The sequence below is a fragment of the Lissotriton helveticus genome, unplaced genomic scaffold (assembly GCF_964261635.1).
Source record: "Lissotriton helveticus unplaced genomic scaffold, aLisHel1.1 SCAFFOLD_953, whole genome shotgun sequence".
NCBI lineage: Eukaryota > Metazoa > Chordata > Amphibia > Caudata > Salamandridae > Lissotriton > Lissotriton helveticus.
In genome coordinates, this window is record NW_027611795.1 from 103800 (window position 1) to 118605 (window position 14806).

General features: G+C 44.6%; 1 protein-coding gene across 1 annotated transcript in view; it reads right to left on the minus strand.

Annotated features, from left to right (window-relative positions):
• The window catches only part of LOC144806682 (ras and EF-hand domain-containing protein-like), a gene marked incomplete at its 5' end in the record, with an annotated part of 200041 nt that overhangs the window by 93442 nt on the left and 91793 nt on the right, over nucleotides 1–14806 (minus strand). Inside the window, one exon of the mRNA XM_078672989.1 lies at nucleotides 13973–14210. Within this exon, the coding sequence (XP_078529115.1) occupies nucleotides 13973–14210 (238 nt within the window). The remainder of the gene's footprint in view (nucleotides 1–13972; nucleotides 14211–14806) is intronic.

Below are 14806 nucleotides of genomic sequence, written 5' to 3' on the forward strand. Positions count from 1 at the left end.
TTTCTAGTGCAGCACATTGATGACCTACTGATGGCATCAAATACAAAGGAAGCTTGCAAGATTGATATCATTGTCCTTCTGAATCATCTGGACAAAAATGGACATAATGTATCCCCGATTAAGATACAGTTTTGCCAAACTGAAGTCATATACTTAGTTCATCACATTGAACAAGCATTTGTAATGCACTAGGTCTCACATTTGCAAGAGTGTAAGCTATTGGCTCTGTAATTTACAATGCCTTTCATTTATCTGTTTTGTTAATTAACACATAAATAAAAGGCATTGTCATTTTTTTAATGCAAATAGCTCAAACTCTTGTAAATGCGAGACATATTCAACGAAACGACCGCCATTATCCCAGGCTGCTGAAAGTGGAAGCGCGCATGGCAAGCTGAATGTTGCAGGAATGCATGTTGTGCCTTCAGTAGAAGAAAATGATTAAAGAAAATAGTGCTAACAGACTCAAAAAGATGTACCGTGTAACAACTGAAGTAAAAGGGCCAGTCCTCAATGGAGGTTACAAATGAAGACAAAGCGGTACTAAGGAGGGACTAACATGTCTATTTACGAGTCAGAAGCCAGCATTTTAGAAGGACAATGACACATGCCAATGACAAATATAAACGGAGCTTCTATTCCATAGTCCAGTACAGCATGCCACAGAGCAATGCATGCGTTGCCCAGGCTCGACCTAAAAAAAGTCGCTCGAGACAGAAAGTACTAGCAGCAGGACATTAGGGCATGCTCCAGGGGATGGAGAAGCACACGAAGAGGAAGTGAAGCTGGCATGCCTTGACCATACAAGCAGATAAGAGTGAAGATGAAGCCAACCAGCTGTAAGTAATGCGGAGCACTAGTGGATTGAAGACATCACACCATGAGCGCAGACACTTCATGTGCTGCTGAGTGTCTATACCGGGGTACATACCTGCCTGGCTGTTATAGTTTTTTACAGGACGTTCTGGTGGGTAGCTTTGCTCTCAGCACTGCAAGAAGGATGGTTTGCAAGGCGCGCCCCCACCCCGTGCAGACAGTCTCGGTGAGATGTGTAGTTATAAGGATCTCGGGACGGGTGAGAGTGCGGTATGTGTCCTGTGCTCGAGGACAATAATTTAGGGGCGCAGGCACTTTCCTGGCATACTTTCAGTCTCAGAACGGCTTCCAGCAGCTTTATCTCATCTCCCATCTAGGGCTTGTTTTCCCTTGTGTGTGATTACATGAGCTCTGCTCATCACACCCCAGCTGCAGACACTAAAGGGGGGAAACATCTCAAAACCAACCTGCTAATTACTACTATCGAATATGCGACGCACATTCTCTTCCTAAATCTGTTAAGAAAGGCGCGCATGACATGTTTAAGTCCATAACAATTATACGAAAGGAAACAGAACAAGCATTTGCAATGCAATAGGTCTCGCATTTACGCGAGTTTAAGCTATTGGCATTGTAAATGACAATGCGTTTTATATATGTTTCAAAAAACAAAACATAAATAAAAGGCATTGTCATTTACAATGCCAATAGCTCAAACTCATGTAAATGCGGGACCTGTTGCGTTGCAAATGCTCGTTGAATGCAAGAATCGGGAGTCAGGAGACTAGTGTTTTATTCGGTAGTCTCAGAGGTGTGGCGCCGCGGCCAGGGCGACTGACGCTGGAATCTGGGGACCACGGTTCGATCCCCGGCTCCGGCGGCAGGTTAGCCCAGCACCATGTGACTCTGGGCAATAGCTCGCTTAATCTTCCCGACGGCCCCCCAGCGCCTAGAGACCCTTACGGGTGATTGTGCGCTTTACAAATGTGGACTTTACTTTACTTTACTTTACGACTGAATCGGGAGGGTTGTCATGTACCATATTTCAAGGCTCCTTCCTGTCTCTGCGCTTCTGCAACCCACATATACATGCGTGTTTCCTCAGATGTGATGATTTCATGTGCACACTGCTTACCTAGCGATCCCTGTGCGTATCCATTAAGCTCATATGTTTTATAACATGGGCAACAAGATGGCTCAGTGAGTTGACCGCTTAATCATACAGTGATCTGCAGGTTACAAGTTTGAATCCCAGCAAGACCGACTCAACCTTCTATCTATCGGAAGGTCAGCTAATTGAGTACAACTTAATGAAAGTGTAGCAATGCTTTCTAATTACAGTGCCTGGAAGTATGCAGCGCTACATAAAAATACATTATTATTATGTCCCATAATTCAATGTTCTCCTCTTCCCACAAAATATTTTCACTTTCTGATCATTTCTTCCTTCATCTTAAACTACAAGGGGCTTGAGCACAAATTGAGAGGTAATTCTGTTCTAGACAAGAACTCGGGAATTACAAATTAGTGTATTTTACTGCACCTGGAATTGCCAAGTGCAGTAAAGCCAGAGCATAGTTCAACCTTCCTTATTTATCTGACCATCAATTGGGGTACACATGCAGAAACAGGTCAGGGGATTCCACATCTGGCAAGTTATTCCTCATTGCGGGCCAAAAACTCATAATTGCACAGGAACGTTGAAGTGATAATGCACGGAAATTGTATTTTCGGGTGCAGATTTACCACACGCACCATCATGTTCAATGCGTGATGGACCCTACGAAGGTTTAAAGTTCACATCCAGCTCCCAGGTGTGAACCTCACTCAAAGATACACAAACACAGGCTGCCTCATGAAACAGGTGATTTTCTCTACAGTATAGAAACACATAGGATTGTTAAATCATGAATAAAAATGCTTGTTATTTATCTGAAAGAGTTCTGTCTATTACTTCGCAGTGACAGCCTTGGAGATGTATCAAGATATTATCAGATTTAGTGATTTTCTACAGTTTTTATTTAAACACCAGGCCCGTAGAATAAATGCATGTTTTCGCAAACCCCAAACCCTTTAGATTGTTCCTTTAGTTTATTGCATTTGTAGATTGCAGCATTCACTTTAAAATCCTCGTGGAGCTGAACAGTCTCAATAAACCAACACAGTGCACCAGGCTACTCTACAGGATCTTAATTCATGAAAAAATGTTTTTAGTACTTGCATAAAGGTAGCATGAACTTCCTGCTGCGGGATGCCAATAGAAATACAATTCGCCAGGCCAGATGTTCACATAGTAAAGGATATGCCACCTAGCCGAGATTTCTGAAACCGTGGGTCTGAAATAGCAAAACGCATAAGAAGATGGAAGGTTCGCTTGGCAAAGGAAGAGTGGGCAGCCGTTTAGAAAAGCTTGTGCGTCACGCTTCATGCAGAGGATTATGAACTCAATATCTTCTGTATCTCATTAACACCTGGGCAAATGGCAGCCAATTACCGCTTCGGCCATGGAAGAGGGACGTTTTTACCTGTCCTTAATATCCATGTGTATCTGTGCTCGTTGCATCAAGTTCTCCCAAAGACGATTTCTTGCATCTAAAGCGAAAACATTCGGAGGCTGGAGGGTGCACGGCAAGCCTGGAAGCATTCAGTGCGTTGCGTGATTGTAAGAACGGTGCGGAGGAATAACAAGGGAAAGTGAAAGTGCACCCGCGCGTTGTAGGCACGGCGTGAGCGTGCACGTCGGCGTGACATGGAGCTCGTGACCGTGGTAGCGCTTGACTAGGTGCTGCGCGGCTGGTGTGGTGTAGGGAGGGGGCCGCCAAAGCGCCTAAAGCAAAACAAGCTGAGTGAGGAACGCCGGGCGCGAAACAGCGCGGTGAGAGTGCACGAGACGCAGTGCCGTGAGTTGCACATCGGCGCACGCTGAAGATTGCCGGAGAAGACACACCGACCTCCGAGTCTGCCTGCTGCGAGGACACGCAAAGAGCCCGGTGAGTGTGGGGGGGTGTGAGAGGGAGAGAGGGAGGGGATGTGTGTGTGTGTGGGGGGGGAAAGAGGGGGTGGGGAGGGGGGTGTAGGGGGGTGCCTGTGTGCGTGTGTGCCTGTGTGTGCCTGTAGGTGTGCGTCCACGGTCTCTAGCAAGACCTAATTAACACGCACAAGCTGTTCACTGTGAAGCGCGTTCACAGACCTGAATCGGCTCATGCACAGACCTGAATCAGCTCATGCACAGGTCTGTGTCCAGATTTGTCTCCCTTGGAGGCAAACACGGTGACTATAAGTCTCGTTGGCGGCAGCGCTTCGCGCTGCAACACCAGCGAGACCTAAAAAGGGAACAGTGCCAGAAAGGAAATGTATGTGCTTACATGGGGGCTCGCATTTCTACAAACTCAAGAATAGCTCTGGAAAAATGGTGCCACATATGCATCCAGCCATAGCTTTGTTGTGCCCTTAACTGCAAATGAATACTTTTCACATCATCTTCAAATGCATTGAAAATACACGAGGGGATGTACGTTTCTGTACAATTTCAGAAAGTCCTAGAAAGGACTGCTTGCTTGTCCTGACTGCGAGGGCTGCGAGGAGTTGGGAAGGAGAACGGCACGCAAGGCATTTTTTAATAGTGAATATCGTGATTTTAAATATCTGTTGGAATTGATTTAAGAATCCACATTTATTACTACAATTGCCTAAATTCCTGATACTCTCCCCCGCATTGTCCGCATTCCCTGGTTCGATACTGAAGCCTGTCCGCCCCGGTCCGACTCGGCAATTATTGCCGTAGAGCGGAGGGCGGCCAGGTAAGAACCAGGCATTACCAAATTCATACTTCCGCTAGAGCGGAGGTCAGCGCTCTAGCTGTCACCGCCCTCAGGGCTATTTAGCAACGCCCTTCCAAACAAGCGCGCAGCGGTTGCGCGCCTTTGAGCGCGCCTAAGAAAAGCCCGTCTGCGCCCGTCCGCGACAGGACGGGACAAGGGACATGGCGCGGATCCCTGGATCTCTAAATACTCAGGTTAGCCCCATTTTATGTTACCCTAGAGAAACGCTTCTTAGCTTAAATACAACCCCTGATGAGATATGCATACGTGACACTTGGCCTAACTTCGAAGGCCCCTTTTCTTGTGCCAATTGCCATTTTCAGACCACAAATATATGCATACCTAGAGATATCCCCACTGATGTGGGCTCTATAACTGGAACACAACAGCTCGCTCGGACCCCTCCTCTAATCGGAGCTGATAGCACAGACAATATTAATCATGCTGCCAGGAAAGGACCCCCAGGACTCAAATGTTTTCTAATGAATGTACGCTCATTAGCCAAACACCACCAACAACTGTGGGATCTCATTAATTCCAAATTGCCAGATATCTGTTTTCTTACCGAAACATGGCTTAAACCTCATACCATCCCCACAATTATGTTAGCAATACCTGCCGGATATAAGATTCTACACCTAGATCGACAGATTAAAATCGGAGGTGGTGTGGCTGTTGTCTACAAAGATAATTTAAAGGTCTCAATACTTGACCAGTGTAGCAACGACCAGATGGAAATAATGATTTTTAGATTTACCTCCTCTCCCAAATCACAATGGAAAGGGGCATTATTATATCGCCCCCCCTGGTTCTTGTCTGGATTTTTCCTTACATCTCATGGAACTATTAGCCCCATATTTTAGAGCTAATGAAAACTTTATTCTCCTTGGAGATTTTAATATTCATGTAGATATACCAAATAATCTTGATACCAGAATTTTACTTGATGACCTATCCAGTTTAGGACTTGAAATTCAAAACTATGGTTCAACACACATAGGAGGTCACACACTAGATTGAATTTTAACTAACTGTCCTAAAATAAGATGTTGTTCACCCATTCCTATTCATTGGTCAGATCATCATCTACTATCCTTCCAATTACTTGGTCCGTACACACGGTCCCAAAAACCCCTTCCACCTATATGGAAAAGGAAATGGCACAAAATAACACCAGAAGTATTACAACAAACATGGAAAGAACCCACTTTCCTTGAAGAGGATAATATTGAAACAGGATTGGCCAAATTCAATAAAGCATTATTAGAGGCCATTGATCAAATTGCTCCACTAGAATTACATAAACAATGTATTAGGTCCAAAACTGAAATATGGTATACAGAGGAACTAAGAGCCGAAAAACAAAAATGCAGGAGCTTGGAGAAAAAATGGAGGAAAACTCACACTCCTATGAGCAAAGCTCTTTATATAGAAGCTCACTCCAACTACCTTAAAAATATAAAGAAAGCTCGGAGGCATAAACTTGACTCACAAATCACAGAGGCAGGAAATTCCACTAGGGAACTGTTCAAAGTGCTACAATCCTTTGTCAAACCTACAGTTTGTGAGAGTCCAGATGATTTTAACCAAAATTTATGTGATGAGATCTCGATATTCTTTGAGAAAAAGATAGACTTAATCTATGACAAAATCACCAAAACACCATACAATAACAGAGATATCATAGATAGTCCCAGGGATGAGTCCACTAATAATGGAACATGTAGACTCACTCTAACTTCGATTCCAGAGATCAGTCCCACTGAAGTAGACTTGCTTCTTAATTTAATTAAATCTGGATCACCGATTGACCTATTACCAGCCATGATGATTGCACCTTTGGCCAGCATTCTGGCTCCAAGTCTTAGAACTCTGATCAATATCTCCCTAAAGGAAGGAAGGATCTCTAATGACTGGAAGATGGCGGTAGTTAACCCCATTCGTAAAAACACCGCACTACCATGGTCTGACCTTAATAACCTACGTCCTATTTCCCTCCTACCATACATCAGTAAGATGACGGAGAGACATGTTAACACCTATTTGTCTAAATTCATCGAGGCAGCGGACGGTCTGGACCCTTCTCAATCTGGGTTCAGACCAAATCATAGCACAGAATCAGCTCTCCTCTCCGTGACCAATACCATCCGAATGGCACAGGATAGAGGAGACTCTATGATTATAGTGCTATTAGATTTGTCCGCTGCCTTCGACACGGTGTCTCATGACACCCTGATCAGTCATCTAGAGGGAGTAGGTGTGGAGGGAACCGCTCTATCTTGGCTGAAAAGCTTCATTTCCAACAGATCACAAAATGTTCGCCTGGGCTCCCACTATTCCACCTCAAGGGAGCTCACCAAGGGGGTTCCACAGGGCTCATGCCTAAGCCCCACATTATTTAATGTGTATGTGGCCCCCCTGGCGAAGGTCGCAAGGAAATTTGGGTTTATACCAATATCCTATGCAGACGACACCCAGCTGTTGTTTCCATTCCAAAACATGACTTCTGCAGTAAGGAATTCCTTTGCTGCTGGAATGAGAGCCATAGCTGGATGGATGACCTCCAATTGCCTACAGTGTAATGTGGGCAAGACGGAGGTCATGCTCTTTGGAAATGCCCCTCTTTTTTGGTCGCCTGATTGGTGGCCGCCGGAATTAGGTACAGCTCCTTGTCCCAAGGAAAGTGTGAAAAATCTGGGTGTTAAATTAGATCAATCCCTGGTGTTAAAAGATCATGCCACACAGGTTACGGGAACCTGCATGAGAGTCATTGGCCTACTCAGAAGGGTTTTCCCTTATTTAGCTGACCATCATCGGAGAACACTAGTACAAACCTTAGTTATGAGTAGGCTTGACTACTGTAACGGATTGCTTATATCCGCTAATATAGAACAGCTGAAGAGATTACAGGTTGTTCAGAGTGCTGCTGCCAGATTGATCCTTAATGTCCCTGCTAGATCCCCTTCACACCCCCTACTGAACAAGCTACACTGGCTCCCCATACGCCAGAGAGTACAATTTAAGATATGTTGTACCATTCACAAGTGCTTATACGGTACTGGCCCTAGGTATCTGACTGAAATCTTCCAACTCTATCAACCTGGAAGAACTTTAAGATCTGAAAATCAAGCTCTGCTACAGATCCCTAGGATCAAAAGAGAAAGACAAGGAGGCCGGGCCCTTGCATTTAGAGGTCCTACCTTATGGAATTCTTTACCCCCCTTCCTAAGACAAAATTCCAATCTTGTTACCTTCAGAAAATACTTGAAGACGTACTTGTTTCCTGTCTAGTAATCCTAAGATATGTCATACAAACTTGCTGTCATTATCTATCTTCGGAACAACACAGCGCGGAGATATCTCCTTGGAGATCGAATTCCTGCGCTTTACAAGAAATATATAAAGCAATCCAGGAATTAAATACAATGGAACTGCGCAAAATATTGCCAAAGTCAACCACGTTTCATTTCTAATAAGTATCAATTTGCATCTGATAAAGGACAACGAAATCCTTTATTATACCCTACTACTCCAGCATAGACCTTATCTCACGTACCTTTATTTACAGACAGCAACTCTGTGTGAATATAGTTAGCTGGCTCCTAGGCTCTAGAATGGCAGCAGTCAGGTGTGTAGCACCAAGAGATTTCCAGGCTGCAGAGGGATACGGGTGAAGGCCAGCCAGCGGCGACCGGCAATGAGCAACTCATGGGGCCCTCATAACAAGTACAGAGGGTCGCGGCGGCAGGACACAGAAGTGGGCAGCGACTGCGAATGTGGCCTTGAGGCCCGCTGCACCTTTCTGCGGCTCGGGTGAACCCTGGTGAGATTAACCCACACCTCGCCAGCTATAACCAGTGGTAGAGCACCAGAGGGGATCCTCCTGATAGGCTGACGAGACTGGAGGGGCCATGGCAGCGGCAGGACATGGGATGAGACAGCCTACTTGCAGCAGCCGTTATCACGCCCGTGAGGCCCTAGGCGACTTTTTAAAGCCAGGGGAGACTGCGGAAGATTGCCCTGCCCAACCTGACTTCATCGCGAGGTGGTAGATTTGCTGAACTGCTCGGGGGTGTGGGGGAGAATTGAAGCTTATGAACTGCCTCAATTCCCTAAAAGGACATGTACATGAAGCAACCATGCACCTTCCTGCAGCACTTGTGAGGAAAGAACACAATATTGTAAAGCGCAGAGTCCCTGAAGCGGGCGCCGTGTTGTTAAAATAAAAGCAGCGCTACGTTCAAAAGTATATAAATAACACATTTTGTATAATATAAAAGTAGATAAATAATATAAAAATAAATAAACACACTTTGTGTAGTTTAAACAGCAACACGAGCGGAAAGTCAGGAAGTGATATCACTGCCTGTTAACATACCGCTAATGCTTGTTGTTGGAATCCGCATCGGAGCCATCCACAGTCCGGCCCACTAAGCCTACGTGGGGGCGGAGGGTGAAGAGTTAGACAAAGAGCTCCAATTAATTAAGAAAGTGCACACAATCTACAGGCGGAAAGTCAGGAAGCAGTAAAAATGTATTAGGAAGGGAAACACACAAACATGAATGATCATAAGCCTGAGGCAGACCCAAACAAAAACAAGCCAAATCCTCCATAAAAGAAAGCCCAAAACCAAACTAACATCCTACAAAAAAAAGCCCAAATTACGGTTGACGGCGAAAATTTGTAAAAGCCTAAAAAATATAACCACAAAGAGGGAGGCATGGCAAAAGTAGTACCCCCAATACAACTGTGGAATTGGGAGGAGGTGGGGGGAGGAAAACTATATTTAAATGTAATCAGCTATGGTGCCGAAACTACACACAGGCAAACAGAAACAGAGTGTGAAACAAAAAAAAATCTGTCCCCCAGAGAACAGACAAAGAACTGTAGTGTGATGAGACAGTACTTAGGGGCAGATTTACAAGCCCCTTGCGCCACGTTTACGCCGCCTTGCGTGACGCAACAGCGGTGTAAACGTGGCGCATCCCTGCGAGGCATTTTCAACGTGACGCATCTAGGGAGATGCGTCATGTATTAAAGCCCAGTGCCACAATGGGGGCGTTCCCACGCAGGGTGGGTGTTCCGGCGTCTGTGCGCCTCGCAAAAGTGCCTGCGTGAAATCTACAAGATTTCACGCAGGCGCTTCCGCGACGCTGCTACGTCAATTCCTTACGCCTGCTTGAAGCAGGCGTAAGTACTGACGCAGCATGTTATGTACTGGGCGGCCCTGAGCATTGCTGGAGTTGCGTCGCGCTTGCGACGCGACTCCAGCGATGCGCCGCCCTTACGTCACGAGATGCGTCACGCATCTGCCTACCCTTGCGTCACGGCGCGCCGCATTGTAAATGCGGCGCATCTGCCGTGACGCAAGGGTGGTTTTGCGTGACGTATTTGTTCTGGCGCATCTCTGCTGATATGCAGAGATGCGCCAGAACTCGTAAATATGCCCCTTTGTCTCTGCTGCATGGGAGGAATGGAAGAGAAAAAGGAGGGACAAAGAAGCAGGACTGACCAGTGGCAAGTAAGTATTTTTGAAGGACACTGAAACAAACAAATCAAAAGCAGGTGATGGCTTTAACCCAACATAATAAATTACAATATGTCTCAAATGCTCTACCTAAAAAGGAGCAAGGAAAGTGTCACAAGAAAGAATTTCTGCGCTTTTGAACATGTGACCACCAACTACCCAGAAAGTAGTCTGCATGTTTCTAGGAATAGTTGGCTACTGTCAACAATGGATTCCAAATTTCTCATTGACAGCAAAACCTCTCCAAAGTTTGACACACAAAGACGTGTCTGATCCTGTACCCTGGGATGACAGTTGTATGACAGCCTCCACTGAGGTGCGAGAATGCATTTGTAGGGCACCGGCTCTGGGAATGCCTAATTACAACAAGTGCTTCGTGTTCTTTTGTAGTGAGAGAAAGCTGTGCCTTTTTCAGCACTGACACAGATGCACAGGAGCAATCGCAGGCCAGTCACTTATTTTTCAGCTACTCTTGATCCTGTGGCTGCAGCGTTGCCTGTATGTTTGAAAGCAGCTGCATCTACATGTGTGAGCCTTGAACAGTGTGAAAGCATAGTCATGGGAAATCCACTGACTGTGTTTGTGCCTCACTCAGTGGAAATACTGTTGACCCGTATTCAGTCACAGTATTTAACCAATAGTCGATTGACTAAGTAAGAACAAATACTTCTGTGTGCAGAGAATATTACACACAAAAGATGCACAATATTGACCCCTTCCACTCTGTTGCCACTGCCTGGACATGAAACTGTGACTGATGAAATTGAAGAAGATTGCCTGAATGTGACTGAATTATGAACTAAGCTATTATCTGATAATGGTTGAGCCATTGTATCTGATCATATGTTGTTTGTTGATTATCCTTGCTTGCGAGACAATGAAGGTAGTCTGAAGGCTGCATATGCTGTTTGCACTGTGGCAGGTGTTGTGGAGGCTTCATGGTTGCAAGGAAAATATTCAGCTCAAGTATCAGATTTGATAGCCTTAATGCAGGCTTGTAGCATTTCAGAACAATTCAGAGTTACAATTTTTACTGACAGTCAGTACGGCTTTGGAGTTGTACATGACTTTGGGCAATTGTGGTCACAGTGAGGGTTCATGACTTCCTCTGGATCGCCCATATGAAATGAAAAAAGTGTGAGGAACATGTTGCAGTCCGTACAATTGCCTGCCCAAATTGCAGTAGTCAAGTGTGTATCTCACAGGCAAGGAACTAACTATGTGACCGTTAGCAATAAATATGCTGATGTGATGGCCAAACACTGCACCATAAATGCCCATACATGTAATGGGGATCTAGTAAATTAAACATCAGACATCACAAATTGCAACCTACTGTTAACCACAAAAGACGCCTAGGAAGAAGCTAGATTACAGGAAGGAGTGTCAGAAGCAGAACAACAAAGTTGGATGTGAGTAGGTTGCACCAGAAGGGAGGATGATGTTTGGATTTACACTGATGGCAGACTGAATTACCTGATACTTTGTTACCACCTGTGGCTAGACATTATCATGGTCCTGCACATGTGGGAAGAGATGCAATGATGCACCTCTTTCAGCAAGAGTGGATTAACCCCAGATTCAGATCAATTTCTGAAAATCTCTGCCAGAGATGTATTGTGTGTCAACAACAAAATGTTAGAAAGAGAACTCCTGTTACTATGAGCCACGTAGGGAAATCAGCAGGTTATTTCAACTGAATGCAAATTGACTTTATTAAAATGCCCCTTTGCAATGGATTGAGATATGCTTTGGTTATTTTTTGCATTTCCTCAAAATAGGTGGAGGCTTATCCAACATGAAGGAATGGCAGCTTGACAGTAGCTAAATTGTTATTAAGGGAGTTAATTCCGAGGTTAGGCTTCCAGACTTCTCTCGAGTCAGACTGAGAAACTCATTTTAATAATGAGGTCCTGAAAATGTTATGTGCAGCTTTGCAGGTTGAACAGAAGCTCCATTGCAGTTACTGTCCAGAGGCTTCTGGGCTTGTCGAACAAATAAATGGCACTTAGAAATCCAGATTGGCAAAGGTGTGTGCTTTAACGTCTTTGAAGTGGCCTGATTCATTGCCTCTTGTGTTGGTGAGCTTGAAAAGTACACCAGACAGGATTTACGCCTCATGAAGTTATAATGGGCTGAGTGTTGAGACAGCCAGCTGTTCCTGCCAATGCTCTTGTTAACATAACAGATGATCTTGTTCTGGACTATTGTAAAGGTTTTGCTGATGTGGTATGTTTTGTGTCTCACCAAGATGGAGAGGCTGTCTTGCGACTCAACAGGAGCAGTGCCATGACCTCAGTCCCACTGACTGGGTCACGGTGAAGAAGCATGTGTAAAAATCCTGCTTGGAGCCCTGTTGGGAAGGACCATACTAGGGGATCCTGATTACTAACACTGCTGTAACGTGTGGAGGTTTCCCGAACTGGGTACACCGTGCACATACTTGCGGAGTTCTATATCCTTGTGTTGAAATGTTGATATAGAAGTACCTGTCCCTGTTGTGCCAGTGGTTAGAGATGTCGGTACTGAAGGGTCTCAGCCAGTAGAGCTGACTATGAGAAGTGTTGACCTAACAAAAGGCCTTGTGCACCAAGAAAGTGAGTTGTAGCCAGGGACGGTTTGCCCAGAAAAAGTGAGATACTGCAACGTTGCTTAACAGAAGGAAGAGTGTGAGTACCACAGACCATTACTGAAAGTTCTGAGCAATCTGACCAGAGTGACAGTGATGATGAGTGAACAGTTGTATGGAGATCAAAAAGAGCAAGAGTACCCAGTCAGAAGTACTTATCTCCTGAATGGACTTATCTGGCTGCAAATGAATGGGATCAGAAACTTGCTACCTTTCGCTTTAACAGTATGAGTCCACCTGAACCTCCTTGAAACAAGGATAAGGTCTGACGCAATTTATCTTAAATATACTCATTAATTAAACTGATAGGTGTATTTCTCATTTTGAACAGAACAATTGAAGTGCGCTATGCTATTGTTGCACCAAACTTCACTGAATTGCATAACACACTTGCTGCTATTTTTGCAATTTTCAGTTTTTTTAACCAAGCATATAGTCAAAGAGTGATAGGAGAGATGGTTTGGTTGTGTACAGTTAATGCTGTGTAATGTAGTGTTATTTAAAGAGGTGAATCTTCAACTCTTTCCTAAATTGGAGAAGTGTTGGTGGGGTCCTGATGGATGAATATTTGCATGTGTATGTGTGTTAACCGCATGCGTGCGGCGGCTATTTTTGTGCTACGCGGCTTTTTTCAAAAAGCCGCGTTACATGACGAGCTGAGCTCGTCAACAGCGTGCGAGCGGCACAACTCATGACGAGCTCAGCTCTTCATGAGCGCTGAAGGGGTTAAAGAGAAAGAGGGACTATGAGTGTGTGTATGAGACACAGTGCATTATAAAAGTATCTATGGGTATATGTCTGTTTGAGTGTGAGTCAGTGAGTTTATATGTGCTGTATATGTTTGTGTGTGCTTTAGCACCAAAGAGTATCTACTAGGAGCAGTCTACTGCCACCCTCCAGGAGCCCAGCAAGGAGGCATCCCTGTGGTATTTGAAGGGTGATGGAATTGGCAGAACACATTCAAAACACAGGCTTTACTATTGCCAGCAATTTGCAAGCACTATGTGTTTCAAAATGCGAAGGAGACAAACCCTTCCAACAACCTTGGAGCGGGACGTGCATAGATTTTTTTTTATTTTTCCGTTCTTTTTAATGCATTTCTCAAATGTAATATTTGCATTACGTCATTGATACCATTGAATCATACATTACAACTTTTTTAAGGTCATGGAACTTACATCTGTGTCAGAAGCATCACCTCCAAAGCTCTCGTGCGCAAACTGCGTTCTTGGAAAATTCCTTGGAGGCTTGTAGTCTGCTTCTGAGTCATATTCATTTGAGTCTCTCAGGGTGGATAAGCCACTGTCTATGCAGCTCTCAGGCAGGCTGTCCACCTCATAGTTCATCCTTTGCATAGGGTCACACATTGCCAAAGAATCATAATCCTCATCCATGTAGCACGAGCGTGGAGAACGACTGAGGGAACGCAAATGAAAATTGAAGAGCGTCCTTGAGTGACTACTTTAATGATTAGTACATCTTCTATTCTCTGCTAGCAATCTAATGAAAGGCACAAATGATAACCCTGTATTGCATACCTTACAGTTCATGTAAACAGTGCTGTGAGTTGTTCATTAGATACATCCCTTCATGTGACTGTCAATTGTTACTTTGCAAACAATTACTTCAGGCAAATGGAAAGCGGTCAAAATGAAGCCATCATGAGAAAGGGTATTGGGCTACGAGGAGATGCAACTTGTCTCATTATTCATGCAAATGCAATTAGTCATCATTACATGTTGTAGATAGGGACCACTCAACAAAGATCTTTTTCGACCTACTGAATTGTGCAAAAAGTAGGAGTTAATATTGGAAAACACATCAGAGCAAGTAAGGCCAATTTAGTCAACCATGTATCAGTTATGTAAATGCAAGTATCGAGGAACTAAGGGCACATTCTGCTCTTGGTGGTCTGTTTGTGCTCATGCTTGGAGGGCGAAACACATCCAACTTACCGGCAGGAGAAGATTTGCACATTTAACCATTGGGGTGATGCTTTTTCCCTATCACCA